We start from the raw sequence: 20,343 nt of genomic DNA, 5'->3' as shown, positions 1-20,343 counted from the left end.
CCAACCCGCATTGGAGCAGCGTATTGGAATAAGCTCCAAACCTTCTCTTCAAAAAGGGAGAGGAAGCCTAGCCCAGAAGTGGGATATTCACAGGCTTATACGATTACGATGAAATGTATATTATAACACGAAACACTTTTCATTATTTGAAAGAGCATAAATTAGTTTTTTGGGTATTTACTTTGTTTAAAAAAACACTAAATGTATAAATCTTTGGTACAAATTTATATAAAATAGACAAAATACACACGGGAAAGGGTACACGCACAATTTATCCTTTATTTTTTTAACTACGTTAATGTTTTATAATAATTTTGAATGACTATTTACCGAGTTGCATTTTGCTGTCATCTTTTGGTTTCAAATGACTAAAATATACTACTGAAAAAAATAGATGTATAAAATAAAAGGATTAGTCGTAGTAAAGTAAATATCCCATTGCTCGGTATGGCATTCTCTCTCTTTGAGTAAGCTTCAAAGTTACTACATCACGTTGCCATAATGCGAGTTGGTGAATATCTATAAGATTAGTACTAAATGGGATTTGAAATCATAAAATCTACAATTAAAATTAACGTAATGCTACTCGTGTAATTTAAAAAAATATGTTAATTTGACTATAATTTTGGTTGCTGCAGCCAAAAATAGTAAGGTAATAACAAGCACAGACTAAGTTCTTGACACCAATAGAGAGTAGACAGCTGATTTTTTAAAAGCCGAATAGGTAGCTGTCTGCTGTGCTGTCCGAGTGACAGAATTGTTCGTTCGGTATAATATTAAATTAGTTTTTTAATAATTATTTACATAAAACTATGGCTACCACGATGTTTAAATTGTCATCTACACTTATAAATTCATCAAAAAACTATCGTTATGTTGTTGGACTCATTAACAAATGTAATTTCAACACAACAAATGTCGCTATGGTAAGTTGCATAATCGTTTGCATTCCTTAGAAAAAAGTATTATCCGTTGAAAGTACTATTGGTAAATGCTCACCGGTACATTCAATTTGTTAAAAACTGTTCTGTACTCTCTCTGGCTTATAATTTAAGAATTATTCTTTCAATTAATGATTTGAATTTAGTTACAAAATTCTTGTTGTTGTACACTATTTGTTGTAGCTATTCTGTAGACTTAAAATAATAAATAAGTGCATTATAATTATTAGTGGATATTCCTAAAAAGGTTATTAATTATGTTCAACTATAAATTAAAAAAGAACTAAATTATTATAGAATTAAAGAACCATTGTTACTACTTTAATAAAAGGTTATATTAGTTTTAAACATATCTTATGCATTTTTTAAATATATGTATTTTATAAATTTTATCAAAGTTTACATAAACACAAATAGCTTACTTAAATAATTTACAATATTTACTCCATTGATGAGCAAAGCCTATTTTTAAGTGCAGTACTTAGATCATATTCACCATTGTGCTCTATTATGGGCTGAATCATTTATAACTTTTAAGTGTCAACATTTACAATGTGTAATGTGTACATGACATATATACAAACATAGTAGAGTATGAAGTGAATAACCATGTCGGTGAATTTCTTGCAATTTTTTAATCATAAGCTACAAATATCAACAATGATTTGAAATCAAATTTAAAAAAAGCCATATAATACTATTGCATGGATAATCACATTGTTGTGTTCATGTACAAATTATTGTTTATAAGCAGGTTTATGTATTTGACCGGTGATTTCTCGAAAACAAAGCCAACTTGGCACCTATAGTTTTGACGTTTGGTTTGTACTTTCACATACTATAAGCACGCAAAGTGGTGACCAATAACTCAATGCACCTCCCTACCATCCCGTCGTAAGTATTGTTTAGGAGTAAAATATGTGATGAGTGGGTGGCCGAGATGGCCCTGTGGTAAGAACGCGTGAATCTTAACCGATGATCGTTGGTTCAAACCCGGGCAAGCACCACTGAATTTTCATGTGCTTAATTTGTGATTATAATTCATCTCGAGCTTTACGGTGAAGGAAAACATCGTGAGGAAACCTGCATGTGTCTAATTTCACTGAAGTTCTGCCACATGTGAATTCTACCAACCCGCATTGGAGCAGCGTGGTTGAATAAGCTCCAAACCTTCTCCTCAAAAAGAGGAGAGGGAGGCCTTTAGCCCAGCAGTGGGACATTCACAGGCTGTTACGGTACGGTACGGTACGGGTGGCTTACAGGTGGGCTTGTACGAAGTCCCATCAAGTAACATAATTAACATTTCGATAGTCTCGACATATTTAACTAAATAGGCTGATAATTCTTAAACTTGTTGTTTAAATATTAATTACAAATATTGTTTTTAACTAAAGTCTGCTAATAATCAAAAACAATATATTTAATACGGCCTACCTCATTTATTTCTGTTATTTTCACAGTATCATGTCTTATGGCATTGTATTGTGGGGTAATGTTGCCACTATCAAAACAATATTTGTGCTGCAAAAGACGGCCATTCGCGCAATCTATAACCTAGGAGCTAAAGAATCTCTAAGACAAATTTAAAGAAATTAAAATATTAACTGTTGCTTCTTAAGACATATTATGTAATTTTATATATGTATTGAAAAATATTAATGATTTTGTGAGAAAATGTGATACTCATAACATTGATACAAGGAACAAATACAAATTAATTACTCCTGGTACTCGACTGCATAGATAACTCTTGTGGGGCAATGTATACGGTTCTACAACAAGATCCCAGAAAGCATTCAATATGCCTCAGTTGCTAAATTTAAAAAAATTCTAAAGGAATGCTTGTGTGCTAAAGGTTATTATACAATTAATGTATTTATGGAGCACATCTTGGGAGTTAGACCCGCATGGTTATTTATCTTTTTTTTTGTAAACGAAACATGATACATATAAAAAAAACCCTTAGCTGCTGAGTTTCTTTCGCCAGTTGTTCTCAGGGCTGGGTGTTTCTTTTCAGAACTGGTGGTAGTTTCTGGTTTGACTATCAATAAGCAGGTGTAATGCTTCAATGTTGAATAAATAATTTTGGTTTTACATCCATTTTTATTGTCAAAGTGGATGTTCAAGGCAGATAACAAAAGTCAAGATGATAGTACAATATGATATGAAGAAATTGTTCTTTTATAAAAAGTGATTTAATACTATTTTTGAATGTAATAATTTTCAAACTGGCAACCTTTACATATGCTTAGTGTCAAATGGCTGTGTATGAATGTTGTATGTTTATATGTATGTTTTGTATAGTATGTTTATAAAAGTAAAAAAAATCACAAACTAGACTGATATTTTTAATACAATAGTTACTTTGGAAGAACACATTGCATTCAATTAATTACAGGTTGATTGACCTATGACAAACAAACTTGCTTTCAACATAATGTTTTTTACATTGTTCAGAACTAAGATTCCACATGATAAGTTATTATAATGTATTAATTTCATTACACATTATATTAGTTTTACTAATTTAAATTTTTATTTATTCAAACAGGCATACTGTTAATATTTAAATTTATAATTTTTTAATAGTTGACACTTTCAGCTGTAATGTTCAATTGTGTGGGTAGTTGATAAACCAATTTTAATATGCTGTTTGTTTCGTCTGTGGCAATGCTCTTTACTTTTGATTATTGAAAAAAACTATTACTAATTTTACAGTTTTGATATCGGTCATATATAAGTTTTAAACAAAATGGCAATACAGCTTTTTAATAGTGTTTTTGAAGTTAGTTTAAAAAAACCGCGAATTTAGACCCGTAGATATAAATCGTTGTTTTTTTTTAATTACACTAAATTTAATCTCAATTTAATTTAAGTGATTTAGATCATCTTCACTCTGTTGCGCAACTTGCACACTCACTATAATATCTCCTGAGCAGTTTGATTTCTTCCGTTAAGAATTGAATTTATATTTATAAGACAAGTAATCTTAAAAAATAACTTATTTACACATTACAACATAATGATTGAAACTTATTATCAATATATAACCACACTGATTATTATATTTATTTGTATGCCCGACCACACTATCAACTATACAAGTTACTTTAAACATCAAAACATTTTTATAAACAATTATCTAACCCATGTGAATGATAACGCATAGAATAGTGTGATACCGCAATATAAGCAAATAAATCAGGCAGTGCCAAGATCAAAACGATTCTTAATAAAAATAAGAGGCCATATAACATTCTCGTAGTTTCGTTTCAGTGTTGCCGTTGTAAAGTTAAAACTAGGAGATTTTATTTATTTTGTTAACATTTACAATTGCAACCGATATTACAATATCACTCGATACATAGCTGGTCCTAAGAATAGCGTGTATAATATTTTAGAAACGTATTTAATACATCCACCAAATTTTAATTCCGTGTCCGTCGCTTAATGCAGTTAACAGTAAGGCACGTTTAGAAAAACACTATGAAGTAGACACATGAAGCAGAGTATATCCGTGATACTAACGACTAGAAGGTTTTACGATAGAAATTATCAAATCCCGTAAAACTGTTAAGCTCGTTGCTACGTCCATTTTCCCAAAGAATTATATCGCCAACGAGGGCAATCGCCGACCAAGATTACTTAGATCCAATAAATAATAATACTCTACCTTTTAATTTCAATAAATGTGCAGTTATTTCCAGAGAATCAGAAACCCATAACCGACTACCCGCCAATTCTTAAATTTTATAAAAAAAACACAACACAGCGAGAAAGTTGTATAGTAATGCATCAAAAGACATTGGTTATCTAATAGGATAGGAAGTAATTACAATAGTTTAATGATAAAATTTATACATTCTTACAGCAGTGGGAACCATAAACTTTGTTGATCTTTGCTAAGCGGAGATAATAACCGTATACAAAAATACAATGGAATACGCTGTAATGTGTTTGTGATGTAGATTGTCTCATATGAAAGCAAAAAAAACATGTACACGAAAATATCCAATTTTAATGGACTTTTTTATTTTTAGCAGATTTGTAACACTAGCTAGAAACTTTAAATACATAAGGGACGGCAACACTGCCTCGTCTTCGTATTCCATTTGGAGGGGACGGCTGTCTCGCTCGACGTGGCGGAACTTGTTTTGCGTATATATAACGGCGCGATAACGTCGTTCGCGTATTTGATTCGTACTAGAAATAACTGGCTGTAGCGTGTTAAAAACTTGCGCATAAAACCTTTTTTTTTTAAGTTTTGACATTGCTGTCAATTTTCGTTTCGTTTCGCGTGGGGTTATTTTTATTGTTTTACGAAATTTCGAGTTAAAATAATTTTAGGTTTTGAAATCGTTTTATATAATGGCGTGTACGATTTGTATGAACGATGAAAATAAACCAGTGAAAATGGTAAGTTGTGAATTACAATGACAAGTTTAAAATATACAGTGATATTCAAAATGTTAATTGACCGAACATATTGACTTTAATAATATTCAGCTTAAGTATTGTTTTGATTGTATTAAGAGCGTTTGGTAGAACAATTTAAACCTAGAATTTTAAGTTATACTTAATAATATTACGATTACGATTGGTAACAATATCAAGATTTATTTTAAATGTCTATCATTTGATATATGTATTTAACTTTTTTATATTCCACTATTGTTATAATAAGGAATATAATTTAAGTGTTAATATTTCGTTAACTCCTATCGTTCTATTCCTATTCTCTAGACATCTAGACTGAAAAGTAGATATGAAATTTTAGGCTTCCATAAGACGTATGGAAAATCTGAACTAGAGGATCGTTCATTTTTGGGTCTTATTTTCTGTCATAGCCTTTTTTCGAATTTATTTAACAGAGTTCTTGATTTAATTTTTATATATAATAAAAATTTAATTAGAGTGGTAGAGCTTTGTGCAAGCTCGTCTGGGTAGGTACCACTCACTCATCAAATATTCTACCGCAAAACAGCATTACTTGGTATTATTGTGTTCCGGTTTGAAGGGTGAGTGAGCCAGTGTAATTACAGGCACAAGGGACATAACACCTTAGTTCCCAAGATTGGTAGCGAATTGGCAATGTAAGCGATGGTCAACATTTCTTACAGTGTTCTTACAATGTCTATGGGCGTTGGTGACCACTTACCATCAGGTGGCCCATACGCTCGTCCGCTTTCCTATTCATTAAAAAGAAAAGGTGGATTCAATTACGAATGTATTCGTTAATATTTGGAGAAATAGTACTGAAATATTAGCGTGGAATATACACGAATTGTATTGGTATTAAACCTTTTTTGTTAAAAAAAAGTTAAAGAAATATGTTTTGAATTGCCAATTAATACTTAAGATTATATTGTCGTAGTCTTGACGTAATAATTGTTAAAATAAACAATGAGAGATCAACATGACCAGTGATAAGAAATTTACGTAATTATTTTAATATATATATAAAAAACAAAGGTAAATCTGTTTGCTTATATATTTGTATTGTCAACAACAAACTATCATTAAATTGTTATTTCATTTGCCTTGTACTTCATCATACTTTATGTAATTTTTTATTCAATTTGTTTGTTATTAGCATTTTTGATTTGTAAATTCTGATAAATTAATTATTGCTACTTGTTGTGCAATCGACAATAACCGTCGGGAAACTTAATGGTTATATATTTTTTTACCAATCAAGTTATATATATCAACTAAGTAAAATAAAATTGACTATAAGAAATTCCTAACAGCAATATAACTAGTAGAATCTTAATTCTACTAGTCATAATGCCGTTTACCGTAACAGCCTGTGAATGTCCCACTGCTGGGCTAAAGGCCTCCTCTCCTCTTTTTTGAGGAGAAGGTTTGGAGCTTATTCCACCACGCTGCTCCAATGCGGGTTGGTAGAATTCACATGTGGCAGAATTTCAGTGAAATTAGACACATGCAGGTTTCCTCACGATGTTTTCCTTCACCGTAAAGCACGAGATGAATGCCGTTTATATGAATATAATTATGTATATTTTACGCTTTACGCACGACTCTAAAATTTATATTGACTTTAAATCGTTATTGTTGTTTATTAGTTGCCTGGAAGAGTTCGCTTATCGATAAGATCGTTTTATTATTCATTTTTTATCTTTGTTGTGTACAGTACTTTTTTTTTATAGAATAGGTTTGCGGTGCAAATTGGCCACCTGGTTAAGTGGTCACCACAGTGCATAGACGTTGGTATTGTGAGAAATATTAATCATCCCTAGCATTACCTATGCGCCACAAACCTTGGGAATCAAGATGTTATGTTCCACGTGCCTGTTGTCACAATGGCTCACTCATACCGGAACACGAAAATACCGAGCATTGCTGTTTTGCGGTAGAATATCTGATGTAGTTGGTACCAACCCAAACTTAACACCAAGTGAATATTAACCACAATGAAGAATTTTATCTACTATGTCTTCTCGGTCTTCCAATAGTAATTGATACAATAATTTGTTTCCAGCGGAAGGAACGGGATACGTTCGGTGAATTGGACGTACCGGATGACAAGCTGTACGGCGCGCAGACCGTACGATCCGTCATGAACTTTCCGATCGGCGGTATAGAGGAACGGATGCCCGTGAGTGTTAAAATTGCTTATTTACTATTTGTACAGCAATATAGACGACAGCCTCGTCGGATGGCCTTGTGGCCATATAAGGCCACAGATCCCGAAGTCTTGGGTTCAAATAGCAGTTTAGGCCAATAAAAAAGTTATTGGGTTTTTCTGTCGAAAATTCTCAGTAGCAACTTGGAATCTGGAAATCAATCCCAGGGCGCTCCCCTAATGATACATGTTCCTAGTAACAATAAAATTATTTCATTAATACTTTTTTTAATCAAAAATTAGTAATTATTTAAACGTTCAAAAATATTCAATTGTGCAATTTAAAAGAATCTTTAAGGAACGCTTATGTGCTAAAGGATCCATCCGATGACGTTTTAAATGATTGCACACCCTGAGAATGAAACGATCGTCTCCAGGTTATCTCAAATTAAAAAAAAGGTATATATAATTTGGCTAGTGTTGTATATGTATTGCACTTCTTGTAAAGAAATGAGATATAAAAAAAAACCGCTGAGTTTCTTTCGCCGGTTCTTCTCAGGTCTGAGGTGCTTATTTAAGCTGGTTCTCGATGTCACCGCCTAACTGTGACATCAATTCCATCGCGCACAAAGAAATTTGGCAACTCCTTTCTGTGTCGCACAACAAAAAAATGGAATTCCTTACCAGCTCACGTGTTCCCCTCCTCTTACAACCCGGGTTCCTTCAAACGAGGCGTGAAGAGGCATCTTGCGGGCCGGCAAGGCGGGGACGGCTAGTACAGAACATTCTTCCCGACTGTACTGGCCGTCGTCGCGTTTGGACTCTACTACCACTTACTATCAGGTGGAGTAGAGTCATTTGCCATCCCGGGGCATATAAAAAAAAAAAATTTACGAACCGGTGGTAGATTTATGACAATCAATAAGAAAGTGTAACGCTTCTATATTGAATAAAGATTTTTGATTTTGACTTTGAATAAAGTATATATTCAAGTGTATATACTTTACATACTATATATAATATATATAATATATACTATAGTTTATGTATATTAAAGCTTTTTGCCGTTATTTCAATAAATAATGAAAGAAATAAAATAAATAGCAACGTAATAGGTGAGGGTTACACGAAATGCATAGATTATTTTTGTCATTAAAATCGACCGACAGGTTATTGACACGGTTAGAATTCTTACAAAAACTAATCTCTTATCCCGTAGTCAGACAATCGATTCAAATACCATGCAAAGAATAAATATACAAGCTAGACATTTTTTTTTGTGATTCCTTGACATATATTCGTGCAAACAAATATTTGTCAAGTGCAAATATAAGGAATAGGGAATGTTTTTTTTTTTAAATCTTCATGAAAAAATATATTTGCCAACTGTCAAGGTCAAAGGGGTTCGACTTTTATTCGGCTCCAATTGATTTTATTTATTTATTTAATTTTTTGAATAAATTCGCTTCTACAACCGGAAGTTACAATGGGGCATTCGGCAACAATGCTATAATTAAGACGGTATTTAGTAGCGCTACAAAGGCCGATAACAATAGTCTGCGTCCACACATGTGGAATTCGTATAAGGTGATCTCGATAATGGAAGATACCGTTGATCAGGTGTATTGTGATTTGTGTTGTGAAGTTCTCTATGAGCCTCACTAGCACTGCACTAATAAAATATATATTTACCAGTCGACCAGGTGTTTGAAGGCTGGAAAGGTTTTAGGTATAATAAAGCCCTTTCTTGGGATTCGAACTTGTTATGTACCAAACTTCATTAAAATCGCTTCTGTGGTTTAGCAGCGACAGCGTAAAAAACAAGCAGACAGAATCACTTTAGCATTATAATATTAGTATAGTTAATACTAACACAATTCATATCATTAACTACCACAAATTAGTACCTGGATCTAAATCAAGTAGGAGCGAATATGTGGGACAATCTTCATCTTTTTATTATTATATATGTTCTCCTTATGAATATTTAACGGGCCGGTTGGCGTGGTTGATAGATACTCGACTTTCACGCCGAAGGTTGTGCGTTCGGTTCCAACCCAGGACAGATATTTGTTTGCATGAACATGCCTGAGTGTAATTATCTATATAAGTATGTATTTATTAAAGAAAAGTAGTATATGTAGTATATCGGTTGTCTGGTTTACATAGTACAAGCTCTGCTTAGTTTGAGATCAGACGGCCGTGTGTGAATAATGTTCCAGGATTTTATTATATTATAAATGCAAATGTTAGATTGTTTATATATTTATTATAAATAGGGTACTTAATACCTATCCCCTTCATGCGCTAGCGAACCCGCAAGCGGTAACTAATGTAACATTAAACTTTACTTATCTTAAAATTACATATAGTGTTTATCACATAACGCTTTGTTAATAATGACTCAGTTTGTGTCAAGGCCTACTTCTATTCAATAGTAAACTATTTACAGCCCGTTAATTTGGAAAGCCGAGATGGCCTGGTGGTTAGAACGCGTGAATCTTAACCGATGATCGTGGGTTCAAATCTGGGCAAGCACCACTGAATTTTCATGTTCTTAATTTCTGTTTATAATTCATCTCGTGTTTGACGGTGAAGGAAAACATCGTGAGGAAACCTGCATGTGTCTAATTTGATTGAAATTCTGCCACATGTGTAATTCTACCAAACCGCATTGGAGCAGCGTGGTGGGATAAGCTCCAAACCTTCTCCTCAAAAGGGAGAGGAGGCCTTAGCCCAGTAATGGGACATTAACAGGCTGGTACTGAACTGAACTACTGAATTTGGAATATTAAAATTCACCTGCAAAATATAGAAATAAATAAATCTACTTTATTCGTGTTTTGTCTTAAATAATAACAATCTATTTCTAGAATATTCAGACGAATAATATTATCATACAATAAGTATTTAATACGTAATATACAATATATAAAGGATGTTTAAAGTTAACGTCATTCAAGAGTTAGATCGTTACCAGTGATAATATCGTTTCGTACTACATGTGTGTCTGTGTGTGTGTGTGTGTGTGTGTGTGTCCGTATGTGTGTATGGTTCTTGTTTAAGTCATCAGGTTCGATTAATGTTTTTTTTTTTTGAAGTGAAAACTTTTTTAGGCGCGTTGCACTGGTTTATCGTAGGGGATATACTCGTGGCATCGCGTCAGCGACATGCTTAATGTTAATATAATGAAATCTTTGAAAGTACAAATAATTTAAGTATTGTGGAAATTTCTTACAGTATATACAAATAATATGTGTATTTTAACGATTATTTATTTAAATTAAGCTGTATTAATATCTTGTACCGAGTTTGCGACATAGTGTATATTTTGATGAATAAAAAGCTACACAATGCCAGTAGATGTGGAAATTGGACAAATATATTTAACAATTTCAAGCTTTCATTTCTATCGGCAGTGCCTATGACTGTCTGTTTTTTATTTTATTTGGCATAAAGGCACCAAAACTGACTTTGATAATGTTTGTAGTCCCTGATTTCGACGTCCTTGAAAAGTTCAACTGTATAAATACATATAAACATAATTAAATTTTTAATTTAAACAAATTGTCTATTGTAAGATCTTTTTTCTCAAGATGATAATCTAATTATTATATTATATTGATAATACTAGTTAATGTTAACGTGAAATTCTTTGTAAAATATATTTTTACTGGTGGTAGAGCTTTGTGCAAGCTCGTCTGGGTAGGTACCACCCACTCATCAAATATTCTGCCGCAAAACAGCAATACTTGATATTATTATATTCCGGTTTGAAGGGTGAGTGAGCCAGTGTAATTACAGGCACAAGGGACATAAAATCTTAGTTCCCAAGGTTGGTGGCGCATTGGCTATGTAAGCGATCGTTGACATTTCTTACAATGCCAATGTCTAAAGGCGTTTGGTGACCACTTACCATCAGGTGGCCCAAATGCTCGTCCGCCTTCCTATTCTACAAAAAAAAAAATAGTTTCCTTCCATTATCCTTTGGTAAATGTATGGCTTCGACCGCGTGTGGATGGTGCTCCTTTTCAATTTAAAAATATATTTTAATCCAAAAAGACAACATAGTTTTTTCTTAAATAGATGATAGAGAGCGTCGTTTACTTTCACAAACTTTCTATCTATAAACAAGTACCCGCAGCGTATCGAACGTTATAGCTAGATAGGTATTTGTAATGATCACGTGGTTCCCGGCGCATTGATATCCTAAAAAACGCCTATAGATTTAGGTACCACTGCGGTTAATGAGTCATTGCCGACCGTACATAAGTAGAATCATTTTCCCACGTGAAGTTTCGTGCGGAAATTTTGTGGTTACACGATAAATCATTAGCTACGTATGAAAAAATACTCATTTTAAGTTTAAAAATTTATATATTTTTTGCATATGGTTATTCATATGTAATATTATTGCGTCGAATTGACTTAAACCACACCTGAGCCCAGTTAATCGTACTCGCCTGTAAAGTAACAATCTAAGATTCGATTTTGGCATTCGCCTGGGAGTCAAATAAAAATTTATAACGGTTCCGATACGTTCTCGATTCTATTCCGATACAACTTCGACTTAGTAGAAAAATAAAACTAAATAAATAATAAAAATTAAATTTTATAATAATAATAAAATAAATTTTATTATTATTTATAATAATAATAAATTATTATTATTTAAATAATAATAATTATAAATAATAATTTTTATTTAATAAAATTAAATAAATGGCAACGATTACGTTTCGTTTCGATTGCGATAAAGTGATAATTGCGATAAAGTGTTAGTAGAACCACCAAAACCAACAGGGGACCAAACCAGACTTCAACAATAATAACTATACATGAGAATATCACAATTTATAACGAGACAAATGCATCAGTATATCGTGATCGAGTTTTCGACAACCTGCTTATTTAACGATCAATGCAATCAAATAATACGTTGAAACGAAGTCGAAAGTCTTTATTCAAGATTATTATTGTAAGATTTTCAAGTGTTACATCCAAGAATAACCCGCAAATCTTAAATATAGCAATTGCAGGCTTTACAAAAAGATTCATAAAATTATTACTAAATGTGCGGCCAATTTTTTTCTAAACTGTTATCCAAAACAAATAAATATTGACTAAAGTATTAAGTATATTATATACATATATATATATATATATACACATTATATGTATATGATTACACTAACTATATATAAAATATATTTTCAGTATCCAGTCATCGTAGCTTTCGGTATTCTAAAGAAAGCAGCGGCGAAAGTCAACATCGAGTTCGGTCTCGACAAGAAAATTGGTATTTTTTTATATATTTTTTATATTTTGACAATCATTGTTCATCATTATTACATACAATCGCTTTCAATGTGCAATTTTGTTATTATATAATTTATTTTTGTACTAATAATATACCGTTTACACTTCAAAATAACATTAGTTTTGGAGGAATAGGTGTTTGTAATATAAAAAAGTAGCCTATGTCCTTCTTCGGGATTCAAGCTTGCTTCATACCAAAATTTAATCCAAATCGGTTCAGTTGTGTAGCCGTGAAAGCGAGACGGACAATAGTTACTTTCGCATTTATAATATTAGTATATAAAAAAATGTTTTTTCTCGTATGTATATGATGTGACATTTCAATGCATCATAATTATTATTTATGTCCAATAATTCCTTATAATGCATTGGCAAGATCTATTAATATAAAATATTAAAATTAATATCGTGTGTCGATTTTGTTTTCCATGAATAAGTTTATTTCTAGCCGATGCCATAATGCAGGCCTGCGATGATGTCATCTCCGGGAAACTGTACCGCGAGGGTCACTTCCCTCTCGTCATATGGCAGACTGGTTCCGGTACACAATCCAACATGAACACCAATGAGGTAAACAGCATTTTTAAATTTCCAATTCTTTCTTTTACACCTGGAAAAGATAACGCCTATAGAAGTCACCGTAGCAATTACTTAGCTAATGTACCTAATGCACTGTCCTTGAAATTGTTAAAGAGCATCAGTTCACTGGTGGTAGGGCTTTGTGCAAGCTCGTCTGGGTAGGTACCACCCACTCATCAGATATTCTACCGCAAAACAGCAGAACTTGGTATTGTTGTGTTCCGGTTTGAAGGGTGAGTGAGCCAGTGTAATTACAGGCACAAGGGACATAAAATCTTAGTTCCCAAGGTTGATGGCGCATTGGATATGTAAGCGATGGTTGACATTTCTTACAATGCCAATGTCTAAGAGCGTTGGTGACCACTTACCATCAGGTGGCCCATATGCTCGTCCGCCTTCCTATTCCTATTCTATAAGTTCCAAGTAATGAAACTTTAATCGTATTGCGTATGTAAAGCCTTTTTAACCTCAGGGAGCAAAGACAAATAAACAACTTTGACTTGAAATGATGCGGTACGATTGGTCGAGATATTTAATAATATATGATTCATTATGGTATCGCAATGTTTTCGTACTAACTTAAATTTGGAAATGAAATTAAAGTCGATGTAAGTAGTTAAGTGGAATAGTGTTGTATTATAAATAAAAAAAAAACATTAATCAAGAACAGTTTTTAGTGCATAATATAGCAGAGTTATTTGAAAATCGCATGGAATACATAAAATCCATTTTTTTCTAAGCTGTGTGAATTGTATGTCAAAGCAATGTAATTCAAAATTCTGTAATGTATCTCTGAGTTGACTCTCTTTGTCTGGATGTATTCCTCTGTTCGCTACATATATTAATTTAAATAAAAAGTGAGTTGAAATTGCGCTTTCTTTTCGTTTAATAAAGACGTTTTTTAAAGAGTTTTCAAAAATAATAATTCATAATAATTTGATTTTCACTGTCAGGTAATAGCCAATCGCGCGATCCAAATCCTCGGCGGGAAGCTCGGCAGCAAGGACCCGGTCCACCCGAACGACCACGTGAACAAGTCGCAGAGCTCGAACGACACGTACCCGACGGCCATGCACATCGCCGTCGCCATGGAGCTGCGCGACCGCCTCATGCCGGGCCTCGTGGCGCTCCGGGACACGCTGGACTCCAAGGCCAAGGAGTTCGATAAGATCATCAAGATCGGAAGGTCTGTTAGTATTGCTTCCTATAAACACTAACAGCCTGTTAATGTCCCACTTTTGGGCTAAGGCCTCCTCTCCCTTTTGAGGAGAAGATTTGAAGCTTATTCCACCACGCTGCTCCAATGCGCGTTGGTAGAATACACATGTGGCAGAATTTCAATGAAATTAGACACATGCAGGTTTCCCCACGATGTTTTCCTTCAAGCACGAGATGAATTATAAACACAAATTAAGCACATGAAAATTCAGTGGTGCTTGTACAGGTTTAAACTCACGATCATCGGTTAAGATTCACGCGTTCTAACCACTGAGCCATCTCGACTCATTCCTTCTTATAGCTCATTTTAATAATAGAAATGTGTCAATGATGCTTAAATGTCAACTACGTTTTGAAATGTCAATGTCACATTTCGTCAACTCCATATTTAGTTTGTGCATGGTGCGTATGCCTTTGCCCAATATGAAAGGCCAAGGCTATATAACGTCCGCGACGGCGCGATGTTCCAGGACGCACCTGATGGACGCGGTGCCGCTGACGCTGGGCCAGGAGTTCAGCGGGTACGCGGCGCAGCTGTCGTTCGGCGTGCAGCGCGTGTGCGCCGCGCTGCCGCGCCTGCACTACCTGGCGCTGGGCGGCACGGCCGTCGGCACCGGCCTCAACACGCGCAAGGGGTTCGCCGAGAAGTGCGCCAAGGAGATCGGCAACCTCACGGGTACCGGCCGCTCACGCACACATATGTGTTCGACTAAATTATTCAATCGGGAATTACATTGTAGACAGAGATAGAGATAAAAAAAAGTCCACAAGTAAGTGCGCAAACGCAGGTGACTGCCTCTATCCTTTTACTCTTATAATCCGATGGGACGCCAATCCAACCCGACCTGAGAGAATTCATGTGCAAGACCAACGGCTTCACGTGCTTTTCGAGGCACCGGAGTGTACACACTTCCAACTTTTATCGGGGGTTTGATGTTTGGATGGAGTCTGTTTTGTAATTATCATAAGTATAAAACATATATATATATATATGGATCACAACAGAGAAGGTTCCTTTTATAATTTATACATAATTTGTTTTTTTCAGGCATTCCATTCGAAACTGCCCCTAATAAATTTGAAGCGCTCGCTTGTCATGATTCAATGGTGGAAGTATCCGGAGCCCTCAACACCATAGCGGTCTCCTTGATGAAGATAGCCAACGACATCAGGCTACTGGCGTCCGGACCTCGCTGCGGTCTCGCTGAGCTGATGCTACCTGAGAACGAGCCTGGATCGTCCATCATGCCTGGTACGGATTTTCATCTGCCTGTGTCAGATGAAATTATATCACATGTCGAGTGAGTCAATATAACTACAGGCACGAAAGACATAATATCTTAGTTCCCAAGGTCGATGACACATTGGCGAAGTAAGGAGTGCTTAATATTACTTACAATGCCTTTGTCTACGGGTGATGGTGACCACTTACCACTAGGTGGCCCACTAGCCGGTCTGTCAACCTAATACAATGAAATAAATATAACTAAGAATACTTGAAGCCCCACACTGGCTGGCAATTCTTATCGATCTACTGTTTCGAAAAATAATAGAAAACGTGTTATAACACTTGTCCATGTTACAGGTAAAGTGAACCCAACGCAGTGCGAGGCGCTGACGATGGTGGCGGCGCAGGTGATGGGCAACCACGTGGCGTGCACCATCGGCGGCAGCAACGGACACTTCGAGCTGAACGTCTTCAAGCCCATGATCGTGTCTAACGTGCTCAGATCCATCAGGCTAATCGGTGAGAAATTTGGTACAAATAGTTACCAAACAACATCTTCGTTCCCAGGGGTGGTGGCGCATTAGCGATGTAAGGAATGGTTAATAATTCTTACATGGCCAATGTCTATGATCGATGGTATTAGGTACAGAAAGGGGGTTTTGGCTTTACTCAACAGTTACCAGTAATTCTACCGTTAAACAGTAATACTATATTATACTTACTGTATGAGCAATTTACAAGGACAAGAGACATAATATTTTAGACATCATAATATACGGCGAGTTGACATATGACAATAAGTTAATATAAGGTCTAAAGTGAGACCACTTACCAACAAATGCTAAATGCTCTTCAGCCTTTATATATAAAATATTTACAAAAAATAAATGTATATTTATTTATTAATTTGCATTTAAAAGTAAGCTGCATCATTCATGATAAGCTTCATAATTCCATGCTAAGTTGATTACTACTTCAGATATATGTTTTTTAATTATGAAAAATCAATCGTATTACAGGTGACGGTTGTCAGGCGTTCAACAAGAACTGTGCTGTTGGAATTCAAGCGAACACGAAACAAATCAACAAAATCATGCGCGAGTCCCTCATGCTCGTAACAGCACTCAACCCACACATTGGATACGATAAGGTCAGTAACACGATCCATTCCATTACATTTATTTAAATTCCTCGTACGATAACGTAATAAAGAAAACGTATGTCTCGTTTGTATAGTGACTAGTCCGGTTCGAGATGATAAAAAGTTCTTATTAGAATAATACCCATATGCAACCGATCTCTACAAACTTGACAGGACCGGTTCATACAAGTGGTGTCGGATTATGAATGTGATTGGTAAAATCTGCTAAATACTACTTCTTGCAATGTTATTATAAAACATTACAAGAAATAGAGCATTGTCTGAATATCTTTAATCTCATATAAATGGGACTAGGGCTAGCTTTAACTAACTTATGTTAACTGTAGGTAATGATTGCTTGTACATCCTTACTAATATTGTAAATACGAAAGTGGATTTATTTATTTGTTACGCTTTAATGACTTAACTACTCAACATGAAAGATAATCATGAAATTTTGCATACACATTGTCAAAGGTCACCCTCACAGATGGACGGATTATAGTTACTAAATAGATTTGAATAAATCAATGGAGATTAGGTATTTGGTCCTATTGTTTTATGTAACAATTTCCTTTGACAATTTTTTTTATGCACTGAACCAAAATTGTAATACATTCAGCGATTGAATCTGGTGTTTACTTATATTATACCCGCAAAATCACTATTGAATATAACTTATAAAGTAATTAATTATGATATATTAATTTCAGGCTGCCCAAATCGCCAAGACGGCACACAAAGAAGGAGGAACCCTCAAGGACACAGCCATCAAGCTAGGCATCCTAACGGCCGAGCAGTTCGACCAGTGGGTCAAGCCCGAAGACATGCTTGGACCTAAGTAGATGTCTAGACGAGTTAATATAACCTTATGTATGACAATAGCTTTATTATATAAAGTATATGAATATTGAAATGATTATTTGTTGTTATGTTAAACATCTCAAATACATATTTTAATATATGTTGGAAATATGACATGGGGTAGTAAATAATAGTGAACTATATTGAAATTATTAGATACCTTTCTAAGGTGTTTTTAGGGATTGGAAATATACTTTTTTGAGTTTTTATTTAGTAAAGACATTCAACAAAAAGTGCTTCATGTTGCGTTTATAATACAGACATCCTGATGGTGCATTTCCAACAACTTTATCTTTTGATAGACATACTGGACTGAATAAAATATGAGCAGTTTCGTAAGAGTAACTCTTGTAGCACATACCTTTACTGTCCCATGTCAAACAATAATTTAGTATTTTATTGCTCGGTAAAGTTTTGAGATTTTATATTAATTTATTTTTCAAAAATAATGAACCTTTAGAAGCAAACATAATCATTTGAATACAATGTGTAAATTTTGTGGAATATATTATATAAATTGAATATAGCTTTCTTTGGAAGTTTTATCTGTCTTTGATTGTATTTTTTTTTCTTTTCATTTTATTTAGTGTTCTTACAAAAATTTGTATGGAGAAATAAAAGTACTTAATATTTATTTATTCATAAAGCTATTATTGTATACAAGTATTGTATTATGACTAATGTGCATATACGTGTATAAAGTATTTAAAAACAATTTGACTATCACTGTCCCAGTTCTATGGGAAATAAACTGAATGATTTCAATTGAAGATTTTGCAGGAAGCATTTAAATGTCTTGGCTAAAATCAGTGGTCCTCAATCCATGGTCTTCAGAACACTTGACCTTAAATTCTGTTTTAATAACAAATTTCGTTCATTATTACATAAAAGTAGGTTATATATGGGTTGACTATTCTACGTCTGCGTTATATCGTATTAGTTTCATTATCAAGTGTTGCCTACTACAAAACTAAAATTTTTAGTGTTGCCAAACTGAAAATCCACTGAGACGATTACGTTACGCTTTGTATTTCAAATGGCGGATTTATGAGATACCCGACTGACGAAAAGTACTATTTCAACATTTAATCGGTTGATCAAAATTTGATTTAGAGAGTATTCTCGAATATGTGAAAAACTGCGCTCATTTTAAACAACTGATGATTTTTGTGTATGTAAAAGTTAAATAACAGCAAATTAAAAACATAACTTATAGATTTTATTCCTATACTTGCAAGGTATTGTCTATCGTTCGCCAGTCATATGCATAATAATACCTCTAACCTTTTGTCTATTTTCCTTTCTCCTCCTCCTCCTCCATCCTTTTTGCCATTATAAAACATATCAATGCCATTTTTTGTACAATTAGTGACTATTGAGTCATTATTATTAATTATTTTGGTTTAATTTCATATACAATATTCAGTTGCTGTTTATTCAGAAGTAAAACATAAGACATTTCAATATCAACTATATTATATTCCTGCAACTTAAAACTAATACAATTTGGTACATCTTTGGTTTAAATCCTTAACATTAATTAAATGGAATGCAAGTTTTTGGATTGTTATTTACATATGTAATTGTTTCATATATAAAATAATAAATTATGTTCGAAATATTTTGTCTTTTCCTTCATTGAACCATTGTTTTAATATATATATTATATATTTTCAAAGATCCTTACTTATAAATATTGTTTAGCAGCTGTTTTTTGCACTGATATCTCTCTGTAATCATACATTTGAGATTGGAAGTTCAACTCACCCTTCAGCCCCTAAAACTACATATTTAGGTAAAGCCAGTAAAGCTGTAAGATATTTTGAAATGTGACAAAAGTTTGTTTCAACAGAGGTAAATAGGAAATATTAGTAATTCTTCAAAAACAAATAATGAAATTGAATAAGAAAAAAGTTATTCAGATGAATACCTAAAGATAATACTGGGCAGTACATTATTTGTATACTTTACAGAATTAAATTTTATGATGATTTAACAAGGCACTATTGATATTTCAATTTCTTAATATCCCTGATATTTATATTTCAAATTTCTAACATATATGGCTGCATATACAACTGCAGGTAAGTCCAGAGGTTATTAGAAATATTTAAAATGATAAATAGGAATCATACTTATTTTTACATATGAATATGGCATTTACATTTTTGTAATCTATACTGGATAATTTAAAATTCTTCCATACTGACTTATCTAAACATCCTTTCATGTTATAATTAATAATAACAAATACCGTTTATAGTTAAACACTAATACATTTCCAATTAATAATACTCTAATCTTTTCACAGTGACTTTTTAAATATAACTTGAAACAACAAACTAACAATAAACACTCAATCGTAGGCCAATTGTTGAATAAATATTTAAAAGCATACAACAATATGCAAAAAACCTTAATAATCATTCATTCCTTGGTTATATATGATTGAGTAACATTTCTATAA

The 20,343-nt window shown here is 33.6% G+C and overlaps 1 protein-coding gene across 2 annotated transcripts; it reads left to right on the top strand.

The window, feature by feature from the left end:
• Positions 1–716: 716 nt before the first annotated feature.
• LOC126769414 (fumarate hydratase, mitochondrial-like) lies at positions 717–19,497 on the top strand. Of its 2 annotated transcripts, none has more exons than XM_050488176.1 (10): positions 717–926; positions 7,444–7,560; positions 12,745–12,826; positions 13,295–13,416; positions 14,379–14,611; positions 15,114–15,319; positions 15,692–15,895; positions 16,229–16,390; positions 16,891–17,021; positions 17,726–19,497. In XM_050488176.1, exons 1-10 carry the CDS (start codon positions 813–815, stop codon positions 17,855–17,857), a joined length of 1,503 nt encoding a protein of 500 aa, XP_050344133.1. In that variant the 5' UTR covers positions 717–812; the 3' UTR covers positions 17,858–19,497. The 2 variants fall into 2 exon arrangements, with proteins under 2 accessions (XP_050344133.1, XP_050344134.1); XM_050488177.1 differs by lacking the exon at positions 717–926 and adding an exon at positions 5,147–5,357.
• The last annotated feature ends 846 nt before the right edge of the window (positions 19,498–20,343 follow it).

This window comes from Nymphalis io, chromosome 7 (genome assembly GCF_905147045.1).
Source record: "Nymphalis io chromosome 7, ilAglIoxx1.1, whole genome shotgun sequence".
Taxonomy (NCBI): Eukaryota; Metazoa; Arthropoda; class Insecta; order Lepidoptera; family Nymphalidae; genus Nymphalis; species Nymphalis io.
This window is presented reverse-complemented; position numbering and strand designations above follow the sequence as displayed.

Bases quoted from the DNA above. Each gene is read 5' to 3' on its own strand.
- LOC126769414 (XM_050488176.1), top strand. From the start codon at position 813: ATGGCTACCACGATGTTTAAATTGTCATCTACACTTATAAATTCATCA. The intron at 7,561-12,744 runs GTGAGTGTTAAA...ATATATTTTCAG, and splicing joins GTATAGAGGAACGGATGCCC to TATCCAGTCATCGTAGCTTT. The intron at 15,320-15,691 runs GTACCGGCCGCT...TGTTTTTTTCAG, and splicing joins GGAGATCGGCAACCTCACGG to GCATTCCATTCGAAACTGCC.